A 23,091-nucleotide genomic window follows, 5' to 3' on the forward strand; every position below is an offset into this window, starting at 1 on the left:
TATTTTACAAAGATGAGTTACAAATATTTTACCAACATTTTTAAAGATTTCAAATATTTTCATGATTACAAACGAATACAAAATATTTCAATAATATTTCAAAGATTTCATAAAAATTTCATTAATATTAATAATTAATAATTCATTAAATTTCATTAATTTATTATTCCTTTTGGAAAATTTGAAATATTTTATCCAGTAACTTGAATTTTCGAGAAACTACAATATTATAATAGCTTAAAAACGTTTTTTTTTTTAAAGTTTGAAAGAAAGCTCTGTCATTATTTTCAGATAATTTAATGTAATTAATCAATTCAATTGATCATTAATAGAGTCCAGCTATTCATAGAACCAAAAATCAGTCAAAAGTGTAACAGGGTGTCCAGCGAATCCTAAGGAAAAAAAATTAAGGTCCTTTTCAGGTTTTCAACCGCAAGAAATCAAGTTTCTCCAGGTCTCCTTATTTTTAAATCGAATAATCAAATAATCAAATAACCGTTCATTACACATATAAAATATGAAACATTAAATTTGTTATTGGCCAAACATTCCTAAAGAAAGAAAAATCATAAATAAAAATCTTTGTAGTCTTTGAAATACTTGAAATTTTTTAAATCTTCGTGAAATTTTTTGAAATTTTGTGAATTTGTACGAATTTTTTGAAGTACCTATTCAAAATCTTCGTGAAATCCTAAAATTTCTATCAACTCTTTGTGAAATGTTTGAAAATCATTTAAATTTTCTATAAAATAATTGAAATCCTTAATTAATCTTTGTGAAAACTTTTGTGTTCGTTTGAAATCACTTAAATCTTTTGAAATCTTCTCAAATTTCTTGAAACCTTTTGAAATTGTTTAAAACCTTTGAAATTTTCTTAAATCTTTGATATCTTTTTAAATTTTTTAAATATTAGAAATCTTTTGAAATCCTTATAAATTCTATGGAATACTTGTGACATATTTCCTATATCTTTTGTATTTGTTGGAAACCACTTGGATATTTGAAACTTTTGAGAAATATTTAGAAATTTTCTAAAAGAAGGCAAATCCTTTTTAAATCTTTGAAATAATTTGTATTTTGATATACTGTACCCTTTTTGAAATATTTGAAATTCTTGAAACCTTTAAAATCCTTACGAATTCTTCGAAATGTTTGTGAAATTATTTTTACTGGTTTGAAATCATTTAATTATTTGAAATCTTTTAAAATTTTGGTAAAATATTTGAAATTCTTAAAATCTTTTTAAAATGTTTTGAAATATTTCAAAATGTTTATAATCTTTTAAAATGTTTGAAATTATTTAAAAATTTCGAAATTTTTGTAAAACCATGTAAATCTTTGTCAAAGCCCTTTTTTAAATCTTTGAATTTGAAATCTTTATGAAATTTTTGAAATATTTGTGAAATCTTTTGTATTCATTTGAAATTATTAAAATAATTGATATTTTTGTGAAATCTTTTGAAATATACTAATAAAATTTGAAATCATTGCAAATCCTTGAAATGTTTTGAAATCTTAGAAAAAATCTTTTTTAAAATCCTTGAAATCTTCTGAATGATTTTAAATCTCTGTGAAGTGTTTGGAATCATTGTAAAATTTTGCAAATCTTTGTGAAATCTTTTAACAAAATTTTTAATCTTTATGAAAATTTCATGAAATCTTTGAAATATTTGTGAAATCCTTTGTACTTTTTTTGAAATCATTAAAATATTTGAGATCTTTCTGAAATATTTTAAAATTTTTGTAAAATCGTTGAAATCTTTGCGAAATCTTCTAAATCTTTGTGAAATGTTTTGAAATATTTTGAAATCTTAATGAAATCTTTAAAAGATTTGTGAAATATTTCTTCAAACTTTTTTTGTGAAATCTTTTGTGTGCGCTTCAAATCATTGAAATATTAGAAATCTTTGTGAAATCTTTTAAAATATTTGTAAACTCTTTGAAATCTTGAAATCTTCCAAGCAAATTTAAAATCCTTTTTTAAATCTTTATATTTAAAATATTTATGAAATATGTTAATATTTGTGAAATCTTTTGTGTGCGCTTCAAATCATTGAAATATTAGAAATCTTTTAAAATTTTGGTAAAATACTTGAGATTCTTAACATCTTTGTAAAATGTTTTGAAATATTTCGAAATGTTTTTAAATTTTTTTAAATTTTTGAAATCTTTGTAAAATCATGTAAATCTTTATCAAATCCCTTTTTTAAATCTTTGAATTGGAAATTTTTATGAAACTTTTGAAAAATTTGTGAAAACTTTTGTATTCATTTGAAATTATTAAACTAATTGAAATTTTTGTGAAATCTTTTGAAGTCTACTAATAAAATTTGAAATCCTTTAAAACCTTCGAAATCGAGTATACTCAACCTTTTTTGAAATCTTTAAATTTAAAAACTTTATGAAATTGTTGTGAAATCGTAAAAATATTTTTGAAACCTTTTGTATTCATTTGAAATCACAAAAATATTTGAAATATTTTAAATTTTAGGTAAAATCTTTAAAATCCTTAAAATCTTTGTGAAACGTTTTCAAATATTTAGAAATTCTTGAAATCTTCTGAATTCCTTATAAATTCTTTGAAATATTTGTGAAATCTTTTGCATTCATTTCGAATCATTAAAATATTTTAAAAATTTGTAAAATATTTTTAAATCTTCTAAAATCTTTTGAAATCGTTTAAAATCTTTGAAATGTTTTGAAATTTTTGACATCTGATGTACTATTTACAATCCTTTAAATCTTTTGAAAGTTTTAAAATCTTTCTGAAAGTTTCGAAATCTTTGTAAAATCTTTGAAATCATGTCTACACGCCTTTTTAAAAAATCCTCGAATTCTTTTTAAGTATAAGAAATCCATAAACTCTTTTTGAAATTTTTAGAATCCTTCCTAAATGTTATAAATTTTTTAAATATTGTTTAATTTTTTGAAATCTTTAGAATAACTTTATAATCTTTTACAATCTGGTGTATACCAGAAAATTCAAATTTAAAGTTTTTGTGAAAATATCACAGAGATTTTCAAGTTTTCAAAGTTTTCAAGGTTTTTAAGGCCGCTGAACACCCTGTGTAAAATCGCCATTTACAGCTCTCCCAAGCACCAAAAATTAAATCCCTAGAAATCCCTTAAAATTTAATTACATTTTATTTACTCCTTAAAATTCTCTAAGATTTCTTTAAAATCCATAAAATCTCTTGAAAATTTTCAAATCTTGAAATTTCCTGGGATCTTATAAAGTAACCTAAAATCTTTCAAATTCTTTAAAATTCATTAAAAAATTGTTCATTTGTAAAGTCCTTAGGGATATCATAAAATCGCGCCGATCTAACAAAATCCATACAAATCCCTTGAAATTATCAAAATCATAAAATCTTTTGATGTTCAGATCTTTGAAAATTCAAAAATATTTTCAGATGCAAAGTAAAAAAATAGTTGCATTGTAGCAAGCAACTCAAAAAAATAGTAGAATTAGTGTGATTTATTTTCAAAATAGTAGCAAAATAGTTACATTGTTTTAAAAAAGTGTCTAAAAGTGTCAATAGTTGCCAAAGTTCGAGACCTTTAATTATTTTCTAGGAAAAAATTATTTCAAATTACTAAATTATAGATAATTCCATAAGATAAAGAAATGAAATTACCTCCTTCAGTGTAGACTTGACCGAATCGGAAATAACACATTTTGTACATAAGGCTGTTGAGTAAAGTGGGCGTTCCTTCTTTATCAACTCTGAACTCGCCAGCCGGATTGTAATAATCCCACTCACTTATGGACTCTCCTTTTTCGGTACTACCAGCGATTCGCACCATCCACAGGAACTTGTTCAGATCTGAAATAAGTATAATTTGTTTTTGGATTCATCATGCAAAGAAAAGGTGTTGACTTCAGAATAATAGAAAGATCCGAAATTAAAATTATTTTAATTTTTATTTGTCGGTAAGGTACAATATCTGATGATATAGCAGTTAAATTTAAAAATAAGATCCGAAAGAAAGAATCTAAAACTAAAAATATTAAAAACTGCAGCTTGAAATGATGTGATAGACTCACCATCAGAAGAATATCCTGTCAAGCCTCCGAAGATAACTAGCACATAGTTCACGTCCAACTCTCTCATAATTTCATAAGCTTTTTCCTCCGAACTCGCCATGGCTTGTCCAACCCTTGATATATGAGTATTATTCCAAGTATTGTTATCCACTAAAATTGTCCGATTTGCCATCGCTGTTATCTGATATCCATAATCCCACCAGGACATAACTTTTGCATCCTAAAGTGAATTTATATTAAACAAAACGTTATTTGAGTTCAACAAATTCTTCCGGTTATTGAAATTTTCAAACTGAAACTTCAAAAACTAAACAGTTTATTATATGGATTATAAAAAAAAAAATTTACAAATTAACAAATGCAATACAGAACAATTTTAAATTTCAATTTTTTTTAATTGAAAATCTCACTCAAAATTAAACAATCAAGTTTCTTCCACTAGACTTTTTTTACAGCATACTTTTTACTTTTACTTTTTATTGTTTTTGAAGTGTCATACTGCATTAAAAGTTGAGTAGAAAAAGTATTGTAAAGGAATTTGATAAATTGAGAACTTTACGTTTCATGGAGGATTTCGTATAGCATAAGACTTTTCTTTATTGTTTATCGCTTTTGCATAATTTTTAAATTTTTTAAATTGTTATAGAAAAAAAAGTATCGAACCTTTTTTGAAATAAGTGAAGTTCAATTCTTTGTTTAAAATATTTTAAATTATTGTTTAGGAATTATTATTCTAAAATATAAAAACTGAGTGAAGATAAAATAATTAGATAAATTGAACACAGCGTTTTATGGAGGATTTTATGTAGCTGAAAATGTTTTTTTTTCTCATTGAGATTGCTAAAGCGTTTTTGCGCTCGCCTTTTCTTTATTGTTTATTACTTTTGGATGGTTTTTAAACATTAAAATATTTTAAGAAAAAAAAAGTATCGGGCCTTTTTTCAAATAAGGAAAATTCAATAATATTTTAACAAAAATATGTGTTTACTTAACAGCAAAAAACCTGTAGGGTGGGGAATTTTTATATCAAAAAGTACTTCGCATAATTTTATTTTAATTTCCTGTTGGAAATAATGCTAAACTAAAATTTAAAAAAACGTTTAAAAAGTTGGAATAAATAACATTATTTCTAAGCCACTTCAAGATATTAAATTTGCCTTTGAATTACTCATAAAATATCAGAAAGATGCTTTATATGAATTAATCGAAGCTTTAGAAATTGGTACAGTTCTAAAATAAAAGCCATCAAAACTGAAAAATTGAACAATTTTTATTTATAGCAATAGAAGTTCGCCAAATTAAAAAAGAAGCACTGAAAAGTGATTGAAATGTTTTCATTTATAAACTTTGAATGTAAAGATGTGCTATTTTTAACATTTTCCATTTCATTATTTAACTATTAGGGCTTTTAATTGGAAATTATATAATTTTCAATGATTTATGTTATAAAATACACTGTTTTCAACACTTTAATTAAAAGCTCCACAATTTCTAATGATTTGAAATAAAGAAGCTTCCAATTTGAAATAAAATTGTATAATTTTGAAACTTTTAAATCAAAATTCAATTAAAATTATTGAAATATTAAGTATTTTAATTAGAAATTGTACATTTTTTAACGTTTAAATTTATATTTTTTTAATTTAAGTCGAACGCTATTCGATGCTTGTTCTGAAATTGTAATTTATTACCAATTCTGTAACTTTGAGCGATTCAAAATCAAGCAATGTTGGGCGTTTCAATCTAAAATTATTTAACCCTTTCAATTCATTATATTTTTTTTTCAAACGTTTTTGTCTGAAGTCTGAAAATTTTAGACAAATAGAACACTCAAAAATTTTAATAATTTTATTTTCCTTTTTTAAAACTTTCAAAAAAAATATTTTATTATGAAATATTTGGAAAAGTAATAGACATTTTTTTAAATACTATTTTTAAAAATTGTTTAAGCAGATTCTTAAAAAATATGAGATGAGGAAAAATAAAGCAGTCGTATAAATAAGCAGTTACAAGGTATATGATTTATATTTATAATATATATAATAAATTAAATAGAGCAAAAAATTTTCCAATATTTTTAAACAATTTGGAATTTGCAAGCGTCTGAGATTAAAAAAATATATGAACGATTTTGGACAATTTAATTACAAAAAGGAGTTTAATCGTATAATTTCTAAGTCAATGTACTAAATATTAAACAATTATAATTTGAATTAGAGAATTGCGACACTAGTAGGATTTTAAATTAAAATTTCGAAAATAGGACAATGCCAAACGTTGAAAATTGAATATCTTAAAATTTCAAGTTTGGAAATTGGGGCATTTAAAATTAAGAGGAATTAAAATTTGATTCTTTATCATTAAAAGCGTTCTAAATTAAATAATTAAAGATTGAAAACTTTTGAATTTGAATAATTTAAAATTCAAAGCAATTAAAATTGGACAATTTATAAGTGAAAACTAAATTGAATCTTTCAAAGTTATAGCTTCCGAAATTCTAGAATTTTAAATTGTTATTACCTAATAAAATTATAAGTTAACATATAAACTGAGTAGACACATTTTTCTAAGATGGAATAATTAATTGAATTATCCTAAAAATACTTTCAAAATAAATAGTAATTTTAAATAGGAAACATTAAAAATGAAAAAATGTCTCAGCCCTTTAAAATTTTAATTATTTGAAGTAAATTTAAATCGCTTAAATATTAATAATGATTATTAAATTGCTAATTATACCTACACAAATTCAACTAATTCAATTTTAATTGTACAATTAAAATCTATAAACGAGACAAATAAAAAATATAGAGTTCATCATCAAAATTCAGAACTCTAAAATTGTAACCGTTTAAAATGACCAAAAATACCCATTTATTTCTGTATCAATTTCCGATGGTTTAAGTTTCACCTTTATGTGTGTGTGTGTGCGTGCGTGCGTTTTTTCAACTCAATTTTTAATTTTTTAATTTGAAATGCTCCTTTAGAATCATTAATCATTCTAGAGATTCTCGAATCAAATATATTTAAATTTAAAATTATGTATTTCTTTAAATTGCCTTATAATTTCAATTAAATTATTTAATTCAAAACTGACTATCAATGTTTTTAATATGAAATTTTGAAATATTTAATAGCGAAATGGTTCTGAAATTTTCAATGTTTAAATTGGAAACTACAATATTGTGAAATTTAGAATTCAAAACCTTCAAATATTAACCTAAAAATTAATATGAAAAAAAAAGTAGTTTCAAGGCCTCAAAGATTAAACTGTTTCAGAATTGCACGCTAAAAACTCTAATTTTACATTAAAATTATAGAAATTTTAAAGACAATAAATATAGTTTTAATAAGTATCACATGATGTCGTATCAAGTGTCATTTAAAAACACCACTGTCATTTACACGGTTCAAAATTGCAGAATTTTAAATACTGCGAGAAATATTGTAAGCCTTTGAAGTTAAACTATGCTAAATACTTAGAAAATTATATACTTTCTAGTTGGAAACTTTCAAGAATTAAAAAATGCGCGAATTATAAAATACGGGAAATCACTCATTGTAATATTTCAAGATTTTCAAATAAAAAAATTTCTACTGAAACTAGGAATAAAGAAATCTCAGTCAGGATCATTTCCCGGGTTTTTGGTACATTGGCCATCCTCTTATTCTTAAACCATTTATTGATTTTTTAATTTTGTTCACAATTATTTAAAAACATAGGCATTCAAAAAACCTAGTGCAAAATCTTAAAAGCGATAAAATAAATAAATTTCTAAGACATTTTTCAAAATAAAAATAGTACAATGAACAAAAAGAAACCATTTTTGGGAGCACTATTTAAAAGAAAATCCCTTTTTTGAAATCTAAAAATACGAAAGATATTAACTAAAAATTACCTCTGGTGTGTTCATGCGAAGCCAGTAATAGGCTTCCCTGAAATCGTCAAAAATCATTCTACCGCCATCTGGAGATCGAGCAGACAAAACAATACTTGGAGAACTGTAAGCTTCAACCGTGACCCATGTACAGTGGAGAGTATAGGAAAAGAATAGCACGCTCATCACTATTACAAAAAGTGTGGCAATCTGAAATTAAAATTATACAACGCTTAGGCCTCGGACTCACTTCAGAGATAAAAAAAATAACGTTAATAGTGTCCTAAATTTAAAAAATAGTTTAAAAATAGTGTCATGCAATTTTTCAAGTATTACGCTTATAAGCAGTCTGAATTTGACATTGTGCAATTGAAAATTAACTTTATTTTTACTCTTAGAGATTTACAAATGTACCAGTTAGCCCCCTTTCCCCTATTTTTCTCGTTTTTCCCCATAATTACAAAATAAATTGTTAGAACTCCATTAGAAAATGAAACTATGGTTAATAATTAATTTTCATTGCTGAAAATGGTATTATTTGGTTCAAAAATGAATTGTTTGTTTGAAAATTCCACTATTTTGTTTAACCTTCATCTTTTTCGTTTCAAAATTCATGTCTTTCTGCAGAAATTTTATATTTTTGGGTTAAAAATACAATTATCTGGCGAAAATTAATCTGTTTCGGTTTAAAATTAACTTTTTGTTGAGAATTGAACTGTTTTGCAGAAAATTTTTATTTTCGACTCGAAAATTAAATAATTTGGTAGAAACTTTAACTGCTTGGTTAAAAACTGATATATTTTGTTAAATCAAACTATTTTTTTATTTTAAATTACATTTTTTTGTTCCTAAAGAATCATAATTTAAGTTAAAGTTTTTTTCATTCACTTTTTAAAAAATTCATATTCCTGTATTGAAAATTCAACTGTTTGTACAAAAAATTAATAATTCGGTTGAAAATGTCTGTATTTTGCTAAAAATTTGCCTTGTTAGGTTAAAGTCAATCTTTTTGTTGGTAAAAACGCAACTGCTTGTTGATATTTAATCTGTTTTAGTTGACGATTAAAGAATTTTGTTGAAAATTAATTTTTGCTGCTTAGATCCAACTGTTATCTATTTTAAATTAAATTCTTTTTTTTTTCAATATTATTAATTACATTTCTCGTTGATAATTAATTTTTTTGGTTTGAAAATGCAACAATTTTATTAAATTTTTTTTTATCTACAAATTTAGTTTGAAAATTGAACCATTTTGTAGAAAGTTTATCTTCATGGTTCAAAAATATTTGTCTTTATGTAGAAATGTCATCTTTTTAGGTTAAAAAGAAATGAGAAAATATGCTTCGGTTTAAAATTAAGTTTTTTCTTGAGAATTGAACTGTTATGCAAAAAAAATTTATTTTCGACTCAAAAATTAAATAATTTGTTGGAAACTTTAACTACTTGGTTAAAAACTGATACATTTTGTTAAAAATTCACTTTTTTGGTAAAAAATTACTTTGTTTTACTTCAGCATTCAAGTGGTTATTCAAAATAATTTCTGTTAGTTAAATCCAACTATTTTTTTATTTTAAATTACTTTTTTTTTGTTGAAATATTAACTATTACTTTTTTTTGTAGAATCATAATTTAAGTTAGTTTTTTTTATTTACTTTTTTTCATATTCTTGGGTTGAAAATTTAACTGTTTTTTAAAAAAATTAATAATTCGATTGAAAATGTATGTATTTTCTTGAAAATTTGCCTTTTTAGGTTCAAAGTCATTTTTTCTGGTTAAAATTCAACTGCTTGGTTGAAAATTTACATGTTTTAGTTGATGATTAAAGTATTTTGTTAAAAATTAAATTTTTTCTAGTTAAATCCAATTGTTATCTATTTTTAATTAAATTATTTTTTTGTTTAAATATCATTAATTACATTTCTCGTTGATAGTTCATCTTTTTAGTTTGAAAATTCAACTATTTTCTCAAAAGTTCATCTTTATTTTGTACAAATGTTTGCATTTCTGTAGAAATGTTTTCTTTTTAGGTTAAAAATGCACTGAGAAAATCTGCTTAAGTTCAAAAAATTAACTTTTTTGTTGAAAATAAAACTGATTGCATAAAATTTGTATGTTTGGCTCAAAAATTAAATAATTTGGTAGAAACTTTAACTATTTTTTTAAAATAATTTATTAATTAATTCTCCTCTTTAGTTACAAAATCAATTTCTTTAGTGGAAACTGCAACAGTTAGGTTGAAAATTAATCTGTTTTATTTTTTTGGCGAAATATAAAGTATTCACAGTTTTTGTTAATAATTTGATTTTTTAGGTTGAAAATTTAAATACTTTCAACTACTTTCTTAAAAGTTAATTTTTTGGTTGAAGCTTCATAATTTTTTATGCAATTTTTTTTTCTGTTAGAAGTTCAATTTATTAATTGAAAATTCAACTATTTTGTTAGAAATTCTACGAATTCTTTGAAAATTAACTTTTTTGTTAAACATTCATATTCCCGGGTTGCAAATTCAAATACTTTCTTGAAAATTCGTATTTTTTAATTCATAAAATAATTCTCGTTAATAAACGTTCAACTGTTCCATTTTTGGTTACAGATTGATCTTTTTAGTTTTGAAATGCAACTATTAAAGTAAAAATGTTTGGAAAGGAAAAAAATATAAACTAAAAAATTTCTTTCTTTTACTTCAGGATTCAAGTTATTATTCAAAATAATTTTTGTTGGTTAAATCCCACTATTGTTTTATTTTAAATTACATTTTTTTTAATATTAACTATTACTTTTTTTAAGGATCATAGTTTAAGTTGAAGTTTTTTTTTTATTTACTTTTTTCATATTCTTGGGTTGAAAATTTAACTGTTTCTTAAAAAACTGAATAATTCGATTGAAAATGTATGTATTTTGTTGAAAATTTGCCTTTCATTATTCATCAAATAAAATTTGGATTAGCATCAACATCCATTGTTTAAACTGTTTAGTTGAAAATGTCTATAATTTCTTTAAAATTCGTCCTTGTGGTTCAAAATTGATCTTCTTACATGAAAATTAAACTACTTAGTTCAAAATGTATGTATTTTGTTGAAATTTCGTATTTTCTGGTAGAAAATTAACCTTGTGATTTAAAAATTCATCTCTTTGTTTGAAAATGTAACTACTTGGTTGAAAGTTGAACTACTTTGTTAATTCATAGAAACAGAAAGATTTTACCAATCTTACTCTTTCCCAAATCGCCTAATGTTATTTTTGGATGGCCCTAAATAAATTCAAGAAAAAAATTTAGGTCGCTATGAAAAAGCAAAGAAATAGTATCAAAACAGTGTAATCGATAAAAATGTGTTAAATAGTGTGAATAATTTGGTGAATCCGAGGCATGAACTGTTAATCAAGTTGTCAATATGAAAAGGATTCAACTTGAAATTCAAATTTTTTAATTTCATTCACAGTTAACTACCAGGGACAAAAAAAATTCTGGAAAAATATTAATTTCCTTTTCATTTTCACTAAAAATGATTATTAATCATTCTTTTTACCTCACTCCTCAGAACATAATTGCTCTCAAATTTCTTAGATTTCTTATCAGCGACTTTTCCACTTTCGATTTGTTTCATGTACGTAAGAAGCAGAGCCGAAGCACCAATTCCTCCGAGAATGCACATCACAGGAGCCAGCACCAACATCAAACGCACCATGACTCCCTGTAAATCAATTTTTTTTATATAAATAAATAAATTAAACACTTACATTTTTGTTAAATATCGTTTATAAATAATTAACCGCAAAGTAGAGACTGGTTGCGCCATAAAGAATGAGAAAAATGTTCGAGTCCGTAAGTTTAGAAAAGCAGAAGTATAAACCCGCTGGAAATAGGAAGACCAGGATTTGCAGATCAAAGTAGAAAGAACTCCAAGAAGTCGGCTGATGTTCAGAAACGGAGGCGATGATTGGAATGTGGTTCTTCGCGTAGGAAGGATCCAAGAGGGAGTAGAATCTTCCGGTCCAGGGCGATATTTTACCTATAGCAGATCATAAAATATCATCAAGAATAAAAGTATAAGCTACTTCAAGAACAATACACGCTCATGGATGAGAATTTCAGCAACATTCTTAATAAGTTGATTAATTTTATTATTTCCTTAAACAAATTTGATGAAAAAAATGCATTAATCAAGCATTTATCTACAGAAAAATTCGTTTTTTTCTAGGTCAACAGTTTTAATTAGGATATCGAAAAAAAAATTCCATCAACAGATGCTCGAATAATGCATTTGTTTATAAAATTAAAAAAAAAAAATATATGAAAATTATCAATCAATTATGAATTTCGCTGAAATCATCATGAACTTGCCAATTAAAAAGACTAAAATTTAAAAAAAAACAACTAATTTTTCCGTCCACAGGTGCCCAAATAATGTATTTGTTTGTTAAATTTATTTTTAAAAACCATAAAACTTGTCAACTCATCATGAAGATTTCCGAATTTATTATGAAGATCCCAACTAAAGTCTGATATCTAAGCAAAAAAAAAATTTCCGTCGACAGATGCCCCCAAATGCATTTGTTTATTAAATTTGTTTAAAAAAAATCATAAAACTGATCAGAAAATTATGAATTTTGATAAAATTGTCATGAAGTTCCCAACTGAAAAGACTTCCAATGAAAAAACCGAATTTTTCTGTCGGCAAGCGCCCGAATAATGCATTTGTTTAAAAAATCATAAGATTAATCAACAAATTATAAATTATGCTAAAATTATCATAAATTTCCTAATTGAAAAAATTGACATAGAAAAAAACGAATATTACTGTCGGAGAATGCCTGATTACTGCATTTGTACATTACATTTGTTTATAATATAAACAATTCTGTTATTTCTTTCGAAAGTTATCCTACAAACAAACTAAAAATCTAAATACACACGTATAAACAGACACATTCGTAAAAACCTGTTTTTCGAATTCAGGGGGTCTCAAAACGTGCACTTTTGAGAAAAACGGGGGGGGGGAGGCAAAATTTTACACAAATCTAATACCTTCTCTTGATGAGAATGTAAAAAGGTGAAATATGGTATCTTTTCACGAAAAATAAGGGACAGATTAAAGATTTATTTTTAGATGTAGAAAATAAGATACTATCTTTTTATAAGGAATTTTATCCTATCTAAAAAAAATTGTGTAATGCAGAGGCGGCGGAGCCCTAGGGGGCACATTGTATGTCAAATTGTATTTTTCTAGTTTAAAATATAATATAACGAGAGGTAACTCAACAAATTAACAAAAAAAGAAAGTTCATGTTACGTGTATTAAAGAAAAATATTTAAGAAAGCCTAAATTTCTTATTGTAGGGGTTGAAGTAAGGGGTGAAGTTGAGCATGTTTAAAAAATCGATGAAATTTTGCTTTTCTTTTTGCTGAATCTTAAAGAGAAATCATGATATCAATAGAATTTTTTTTAATTTTAGTAAATGTAATGTAGATTAAGGAAAAAGATATTAGGATACCATCAACCCCTAAATTAAGGGTTGAAATGAGAGATAAGGGGCAAAAATAAAAAAATTCGCTAAAAAACATTGTAACATTGTTACATCGTTAAAACAACTTTCATTTCCACATTTTCTTTAATGAATATATTTTTTAATTTAACACAATTTTGAGAGAGAAAGCTAATTATATTATTATTTTTATAAATTATTGATACAATATTGGTACGATATTGTACCAATAATTTATTTAAATAATAGTATAATAAGAGACAACTCCAAACACTTTTGTTTATTATAATTTATGAAAAAAGTATAGATATTATAATATTGTATTATAATATATTTTGGAAATTATTGAAATAGTTGGAAAATTATTGAAATCTTTGTGAAATTTTTTATGTCTATCCGAAATCTTTATGAAATATTTGGAATCTTTGGAAAATCATTGAAATCATTATAAAATATTTAAAAATTTTAAATTGTTGAAAGCTTTGAATGGTGTAAAAACTTTTAAATCTGTAAAAAATCTTTGTGATATCTTTTGGAAATCATTTCAATCTTTGTGAAATTTTTGGAAAGCTTTGCAAAATATTTCAAATATTTTCTATATATTTCATCATATGTTTCAAATTATTGAAGTCTTTGTAAAATCATTAAAATCTTAAAATTCATTGGAAAATCATTGAAATCTTGGTAAAATATTAAAAATGCTTTTTAAATATTTGATAATATTTGTGGAATCTTTAAAAATCTTGAAAATATTTTTGAAAAATTTGTGAAATTATTAAAATCGGTGGGAAATTATTTATACCTTTGTGAGATTTTTAAATCTATCCGAAATCTTTGCGATATTCAAAACCTTTGAAATATTTGGGACATCATTAAACACATTTGAAAATATTTTCAAAGCATTTGGTATATTTTCGAAATTGTTGAAATCTTGAAATTTTTGAAAACGATCAAAAATCTGTGCAAAATATTTGGAATCTTTGTGAAATACTTAGAAAATCATTGCAATCTTTGTAAAATATGCGAAATATTTGAAATGATTCTGATTTTTTGAGAATTTTTTCTGAAATCTTTGGAAATCTTTAGGAAATATTTGAAATATTTTAAAAATCATTGAAGTATTTGTGAAATCTTTGTAAAATGTTTTCAAAATCTTTAGAAATTTGCGAAGTATTAAAAATATTTTTAAAGTATTTGGTAATATTTGTGAAATTATTGAAATATTTGGAAAATCTTTGGGACACAATTAAGGTCTCCGTAAAATCTTTCAAGTCGATCCGCAATCTTTGCGAAATATTTGAAAAATATGAAATCTTTGAGAAATCACTTCAGATTTTTTGAAATTTTTGTTAAATCTTTCTAAAATCTTTTAAAATATTTGCGAAATATTTGAATTTTTTTAAAATGTTTGATAACATTTGTGAAACTATTGCAATCTTTATGAAATCTTTGGCAATATGAATTTTATACCTGTATTTATTATTCACTATTTATCGTTCATTTAATAATATTTATGTAGAATTTACATTTAGTATAATATTATTATACTATTTGTAAAGTGTTCACCTCCTAGAAAAAAGTCTCCGCCGCTTCTGGCGTAATAATAAGAAAAATGACGCATTCATTGTTGTTGAAAATCTGATTGGCTTTTCATTACTTGAATATTTTTTATATTTGAAATTTGAAATTTTGAAAATTAAAATTACAAATTGAGAAAAATTTTATAAGACAATGAAAATTTCAAAATTTTATACGGGACTTCAAAAGATTTGTGAAAGTTTCACAAAATTTGGAGGTTTTCGACGATTTCAAAATATTTAAAATAATATATAGTACATTCTGAGAGACTCCAATGAGTTTAATAAGATTTTAAAAAATTTTGTAGGATTATAGAAATTTTCAAGGGTTTTTTTAATGAATTTGTCAAGATTTTGACGGTTTCAATGAATTAAATTTTTTTAACATTTTAAAGGATTTAATACCGGATTTCAAAAGATTTCTAAGGATATTTTGGTCTTATTTGATTGGCACTTTTATTTATGAAAAGTCGTATTTTTTTGTGGAGAGTTGGTCTTTTTGTCAGGGATTCGTCTGTTTTATTTGAGATCCATTTATCGTTGAAAATACAATACTTCTTTCAAAAATCAATACATATTTTTTAACTGTTCCAGTTTCATGTTAGATATAAATTTCTATCTCGTTTTTAAAAATTTTTATCAGGTTTCAAAATGTTTCAGCTTTAAATTATTCTTTTAAACGTGTTACGATATGCCGTCCTTTTTCTGCTTCATTTATTTATAAATAATTCATTTAAGTACTTTAGTATTGTACAGATTAACTTTATCGTTGTTATTGACATGCAATTTAATTATAAAAATTAATTGAGAAAAACTTGTCATTTAAAAATGGTTCTGAAAGTTCTTAAGCCTTACTAAATTCACATTCAAATATTGTATATTTAAATATCCTGCATAGAAAGATAAAAGGGAAAGTTTTTCGAGGATAAGGGGAAAAGAGAAATTTAAAAATTATGAAAATGCAGAAAATAGGGGAAAGACTGTAATCTCTGCACTCTTTCGATAAAATAAACTCGAATTCTCACCAGTAAATGTCAAAATGGCACCAAGTACAAGAGAAATAGATACTGTAGAGACAATAAGTCCACGGAAGAGGATTTCGAAGTCAGTTTCAGAGAGCTTACTGCGTAAGTAATCCACCAATGCGTGGATCTGGCACAAACCAAAAACTCCAATGGCCTGAAAAAGGACAATTTTAATCAAGAACATGCTTATTTTTAAAGATTGAAATAAACAGAGGCGGCGGAGCCCTAAGGGGCACAGGGAGCGATGCCCCCCCCCCCCTGAAAAAGAAATGATTAAATTCATCGGATTTTCGGAACTGAAAATCTTTCAATTCTTTCATGCTTTATTCAATTTTTGAAATCTATCTAGAATGTTTGTAAAATAATAAAAGTCTTTCTGAAATCTTTCTAATATATCCGAAATCATTGTGAAATATTTGAAATGTTTATAAAATCTTTAAGATGGCATTGCAACTTTTAAACCTTTGGGAAGTCATTGAAATCTACATCTCTTTTTAATTTATCTGCAAACCTTTTTGAAATCAGTTTAGTTCATATTTGAAATATTTTTGACCTATTTGGTAATATTTGTGAAATTATTGAAATCTTTGGGAAATATTATAATTCTGAAAACTTTTTAATCTATCAGAAATCTTTGCAAAATATTTGAAACCTTTGTAAAGTCTTCAAGAAATTTTTGCACTTTTGTCAGATCTTTACAAAATATTTGAAATAATTGGTAATATTTGTAAAATGACTTAAATCGTTGACATCTTTCGAAATTCATTGAAATCTTTTTAATTTTTGTGAAATCTCTGGGAATTCTTTAAACGAAACTTTCCGAAATTTTTGAAATATTCGGTAATATTTGTCAAATTATTGAAATCTTTATGAAATGTTTGAGAAATAATTGAAGTAATTGTGAAGTGTTTTAAATATATCCGAAATATTTTTAAACTTTGTGAAATAATTTAAATATTTGTTCAATCTTTGAAATATACCTGAAATCTTTATGAAATATTAGAATTCTTTGAAATCTATCTGAAATCCTTGCGAAATATTTTTAATAATTTTAAATTTAATTAAATTTTAATTCATTAATTTTTTCTTTATTTTTTTTTCTTTTCGAAATATTTGAATTCATTGAAACCTATCTGAAATCCTTGCGAAATATTTTTAATAATTTTAAATTTAATTAATTTTTTAATTTTAATTTTTTTACTTCTTTGCGAAATATTTAAATTCTTTGAAATCTATCTGAAATCGTTACGAAATATTTTTAATAATTTTAAATTTAATTAATTTTTTTATTTCTTTGCGAAATATTTGTTCAATCTTTGAAATCTATCTGACATCTTTGTGAAATAATAGAAGCCTTTTTCAAATCTTTCAAATCTATCCAAAATCTTTGCGAAATATTTGAAATCTTTGAAAAATAATTGTAATATTTGTGAAATCTTTTGAATCTATACGAAATCTTTGCAAAATATTTGAAAAAATTGATAATATTTGTGAAGTTATTTAAATCTTTGTGACATCTTTCGAAAATGATTTAAATCTTTTTCATTTTTGTAAAATCTTCGGGAATTCTTTAAAAAATCTTTCCGAAATTTTTTAACTTTCGGTAATATTTGTGAAATTATTTAAATCTTTGAGAAATAATTGAAGTCCTTGTGAAGTACTTTAAATATATCCGAAATCTTTGAAATCTTTATAAGCTCTTTGCGAATTCTCTAAAAATCTTAGAGAAATATTTGAAATCTTTTTCCAATCAATAGGAAACTATTGAAATCTTTGTTCAATATTTGAAATCTATCTGAAATGTTTGTGAAACAATAGAAGCCTTTGTGACATCTTTCAAATCTATCAAAAATCTTTGCGAAATATTTGAAATCTTTACGAAATCTTTGAAAAATAATTGCAATATTTGAAATGTTTGTGAAGTTTTTGTGATATCCTCAGGAAATCTTTGCAAAATATTTGAAAAAATTGGTAATATTTGTGAAGTTATTTAAATCTTTGTGACATCTTTCGAAAATGATTTAAATCTTTTTCATTTTTGTAAAATCTTCGGGAATTCTTTAAAAAATCTTTCCGAAATTTTTTAATTTTCGGTAATATTTATGAAATTATTTAAATCTTTGTGAAATCTTTCGAAAATCATTGAAATATTTTTCATTTCTGTAAAATCTTTGGGAATTCTGTAAAAAATCTTTCCAAAATTTTTGAATAATATTTCTGAAATCATTGAAATCTTTAAAAAATAATTGCAGCCCTTGTGAAGTATTTTAAATATATCCGAAATCTTTGAAATCTTTGTAAGATCTTTGCCAATTCTCTAAAAATCTTAGAGAAACATTTGAAATCTTTGTGAAATCAATAGGAAACCATTAAAATCTTTGAAATCTATCTGAAATCTTTGTGAACTAATAAAAGTCTGTTCAATCTCTCAAATCTATCAAAAATCTTTGCGAAATATTTGAAATCTTTACAAAATCTTTGAAAAATAATTGCAATCTTTGTGAAATCTTTTGTATCTATTCGAAATCTTTGCAAAATCTATAATTAATTATTGAAATCTTTGTGCTATCTTTGAAATCTTTGACCATATGAATTTTATACCTGTATTTATTATTTATTATTTATTTAAAATTTTCACATAGTATAATATTATTATAATATGTGCAAATTGTACCATACAATATTACAAGTCTATGCCCCTGACCCATCTAGATAAAAAGCTCCGCCGCTTCTGAAAGTAAAATCAACTTTAATTTTAAGTTACCAGCATATGTTCTGAACTCTGAACAGGCTGAAATCCGACAAAAGGAATTTGCATCGACAAAATGGTTCCCAGGCAGTATAAGACACTGTATGCGACATAAATTCGATGCGTAAACCTGCCAGTTACCATCAATGTCAACACGTGAAGGGGAATTAGATTAATTAAAAAGACGTATCCTCCCCAAGAGGAAACCATGTAGAAATATGCCAGAGCCGCACACGTCGACCAAAATATTGCTCCGGTTTTCACTGCTTTGATCCACATGTAGTAGGTGAAAAGCATGCAGAATATCGCAATGCCCTCGTTATCGTAAGAACCTGCGACTGAACGGGATATGTATCCTGGAACGATAGCGATCATCGATGCGGCTAACAAGCCTGAAGCAGAATCCTGAAAAAATCTTTATTAATTCAGGGTGTCCAGCGATTCTTAAGAACGAAAATTTCAACGTCTTTTCCAGCTTTTGCAGGTTTGCCAGGGCAAGAAATTAACTTTTTCCGGGCTTCCATTTTTCACATCAAATAATAAAATATGCGTTTATTATAGATGTAGAAATATTAGAAATTTCATTTTTTATTCACCAACAGTTTAAAAAAAAAAGAATCATAAATAAACAAATTCTTAATTTTTGGCGAACATAAGTCGTCTCTGAAATCCCTGAAATCTTTGTGAATTCATTAAAATCTTTTGAAGTCCTTAAAATCTTTGTGAAACTTTGGATTTTTTTTCATTTTTATAAAATATTTGAAATCCTCAAAATCTGAAATCCTTGAGAAAATTTAAAAAATGTTTGATGAAATATTTGTGAAAGCTTTCTCTAATCTTTGTTTATGATATCGATTGTGTTCGTTTGAAATCATCAAAATATTTGAAATATGGTGTAATGTGCCCTTTCTGAAATCTATGAAATTATTATATTCTTTTGAAATCTTTCTTAGATTTAAAAAATATTTGTGATATCTTTCTGAAATATTTATTCAGAGTGTCCAGCGATTCTTAAGAACGAAATGAAATAAGAGAGAACGAATAATGAAATAAGCGCTTGTTATGGATTTAAAAAAATTAGACATTTCATTTTTTATTAGCCAACAGTTTTTAAAGAAAGCAGAATCATAAATAAACGAATTCTTAATTTTTTGCGAACACAAGTCATTTCTAAAATCCCTGAAATCTTTGTGAATTTGTTCAAATCTCTTGAAGTCCTAAAAATCTTTGTGAAACTTTTTGGAATTTTCTTACATTTTTATAAAATGTTTGAAATCCTTAAAATCTAAAATCCTTATGAAATCTTAAAAATTTTTGATGAAATAATTGAAATCTTTGTGAAAGCTTTCTCTAATATTTGTTTATGAAATCTTTGTGTTCGTTTGAAATATTTTGAAATCTTCTCAAATTTGTTTTGAAATCTTTCGTATTCGTTTGAAATCATTAAAATGTTTTAAATATAGTGTAATGTACCATTTTTAAAATCTATGTAATTTTTATATTATTTTGAAATTTTTAAAATATTTTTTAAAGCTTTCTGAAATATTTGATATCCATTTGCAATCATTAAAATATTTTTAATCTGTCTAAAATCTTTTGAAATCGGAGAAATCTGGTCCCTTTAGAAATATTAAAAATCCTTGTTAAATCTTTGAAATCTTGTGTAAAAGCACTTTTTTCCATCTTTGGAATCCTTGCAATCTTTATGAAATTTTCGAAATCTCTTGGAAAATTTTGAAAAATCTTTTGAAATATTTGTGGAATTTTTCTTAAATCTTTTTTATTCGTTGAATTATTTAATATCATATTGAAATATTTTCAAATATTCGAAATTTTTGAAAATCTTTGAAATCTGAAAATTAAAAATCCCTTTTTCTGAAATGTTCAAAATCCTTTTAAATATTTTTAATATTTTTTAATAAGTGATCAAATCTATAAAAAATTCCTAGAAATCTCTCTATTTACTCTGTAATGACTAAGAGATAAATTATGTCTTAATAATTAAAACTCTTCAGTCGCAAAATTTCATCTAAACAATATGTTTCTTTCGTAATAAACTTAAAATTTCTAATTACTTTTTCAATTTCAATAAAATAACTGTTTCAAAAGAAAGACAAAAAAATAATTAAAAGTTCTCGTGAAAAAAATCAAGGAGATTTCCAGGTTTCCAAGGTTCTGTTATTTGCTGACTTTAAGAAGAATGAGAAATTAATATATGAAAGTTGTAAACATGAAAAATTCGAAATAATCCTCACAAATTATTCATTTCAAGGACTCTAAAACTCGCGCACTATTAAATATAAATTGTAGTTAATTTCGGGTTATGCCCAATCCGAACAAAAGAAAAATAAAAGAAAAAGAAAAGGCATTTTTTTTAATCTTTCAAAAATTTTGTAAAACCTTTGAATTCTTTGAAATTTTGATGCATTTTTTAAAAATATTTTTAAATCTTTGAGATATTTGTGAAATCTTTCTTCGTTTGAAAACTTTTGAAATATTTGAATATCTTCTCAAATTTATTCAAAACTTTTGATATTGTTTAAAACCTCTGAAATATTCTGAAGTCTTTGCTATCTTTTAAAAACTATTTTATTTCTTGAAATATTTTTAAAACTTTGAAAAAATCTATAAAATACTTGTGACATCTTTCCTAAATCTTTTGTATTTATTTGAAATCACTAGAATATTTGAAATCTTTGTGAGATATTTTGAAATATTCCCTATTCATTTCAAATGATTTTAATATTTGAAATCTTTGTAAAATCTTTTGAAACCTTCTACAAAAATTTGTGATAGTTTAAAATCTTTAAAATGTTTTGAAATCTGGTGCACAGTACCCTTTTTGAAATCTTGGAATTTAAAATCTTTATAATGAAATATTTGTGAAATTGTTTGTATACTTTTAAAATCATTAAAATATTTGAAAACTTTTTAATTTTCGTAAAATCTCTGAAATCCTTGAATTTCTTTGTAAAATGGTTTGAAATATTTCTGAAATGTTCGAAGTCTTTGTAAAATCTTTCAAAACTTGGTGAAAGATTTTAAAATCACTATGAAATCTTTTTAATCTTTTGTATTCATTTAAAATCATTAAAATATTTGTAATCATTGTAAAATATTTTGAAATCTTCCAAAAAGTTTTAAAATCTTTCAAATCTTTGAAATGTTTTGAAATCTTTGATATATTCTGTACTATATCCTCTTTAAAATATTTAAAATTCTAGAAATCTTTCAAATGTTTTAAAATCTTTGTGAAATATTTGAAATCTTGTTGTTGGAAATTGCGAAATTTTTAACAAACAAATTTACATTAGTTCAATTTCAACTTCTCCAAACTTAAAAATATCCCATTTTACCCACTTTAATCGCAAATTATTTCATGATCATCATTTCTAATTTTGCAATTTTTAAGGTTTTAAATTAAAAACAATTTTTAAACTAATTTTTCAAAATCTTGAAAATTCAATTTGAAACTGTCCAGTTTTAAATATTTGGAATTGAAATAGTCGAATTTACAAAGATTTAAATCACGCAAATGGTTAAGTTCAAGCACTCTAAAACTTTTGTATCTTCAAATATCAATTGCACTTCATTTTCGGTTATAGCCAATCTGAATAAATGACAAAAATTGTGCAGAAAACAAAGTAAATTAAAAAATGTAAAAATTAAAAATAAGTCATACCCGCAGTTCCTTGGTGAGTAAGTACGTAACAATCGTCGTCAGACTTGAAAATAACGGAGCGAGAAAGACACAAACATTTCTGATGTCTATCGTTATATTAAGCATCCATGCTACGTGATACAAGGCTGCTGACGTTACCATCAATCCAGGATATATCGTTCCTGAAAATATGTTACATGTAACTAAGAAATTCTTCAGAATTAAAAAAGAAACAAGAATTTAACGATCAACTTTTGGACAACGGACTCTTAAAATTTATCTATACAATTTAATAGATTCTCTATCCAGATAAAACATGACATTGAATAAAATTTTATACGTTTAGGGAGAATTCTAGAAAAATTTATTAAGACGTTAAACCTAAATAAAATTATATAAGCATATTTGATACAAATCCTATAAAATTGAATTGAGCGAATTTCACGAATCAAATTCTATCAAATTCTATCCATCTACAGGAGTCCAGCGTTTCTTAGGAACGAAATTCAAGGCCTCTTTCAAGTCAAAAAGTCGAGTTTTTCTGTCTCCTTTTTAGATCGAATAATAAAATATATCGTTTATTATAGATGTAAAAAATAAGCCATTTAATTAATTATTGTCTAATAGTTTGTAAAGAAACCAGCACCATAAATTTGAAATCCTTGAAAT

General features: G+C 24.6%; 1 protein-coding gene across 3 annotated transcripts in view; it reads right to left on the reverse strand.

Annotated features, from left to right (window-relative positions):
• LOC117167035 (dolichyl-diphosphooligosaccharide--protein glycosyltransferase subunit STT3A) overlaps nucleotides 1–23,091 on the reverse strand; it is a 30,581-nt gene that overhangs the window by 1,084 nt on the left and 6,406 nt on the right. For all 3 annotated transcript variants that reach the window (XM_033351595.1, XM_033351596.1, XM_033351597.1), the window contains exons 4-11: nucleotides 22,444–22,604; nucleotides 18,777–19,166; nucleotides 16,013–16,166; nucleotides 11,698–11,936; nucleotides 11,454–11,618; nucleotides 7,948–8,136; nucleotides 4,049–4,268; nucleotides 3,639–3,827 (exon numbers count right to left, since the gene is read on the reverse strand). In XM_033351595.1, coding sequence (XP_033207486.1) covers nucleotides 3,639–3,827; nucleotides 4,049–4,268; nucleotides 7,948–8,136; nucleotides 11,454–11,618; nucleotides 11,698–11,936; nucleotides 16,013–16,166; nucleotides 18,777–19,166; nucleotides 22,444–22,604 — 1,707 coding nt within the window. The remainder of the gene's footprint in view (nucleotides 1–3,638; nucleotides 3,828–4,048; nucleotides 4,269–7,947; nucleotides 8,137–11,453; nucleotides 11,619–11,697; nucleotides 11,937–16,012; nucleotides 16,167–18,776; nucleotides 19,167–22,443; nucleotides 22,605–23,091) is intronic.

This window comes from Belonocnema kinseyi, chromosome 2, assembly GCF_010883055.1.
Source record: "Belonocnema kinseyi isolate 2016_QV_RU_SX_M_011 chromosome 2, B_treatae_v1, whole genome shotgun sequence".
NCBI classification, from domain to species: Eukaryota; Metazoa; Arthropoda; class Insecta; order Hymenoptera; family Cynipidae; genus Belonocnema; species Belonocnema kinseyi.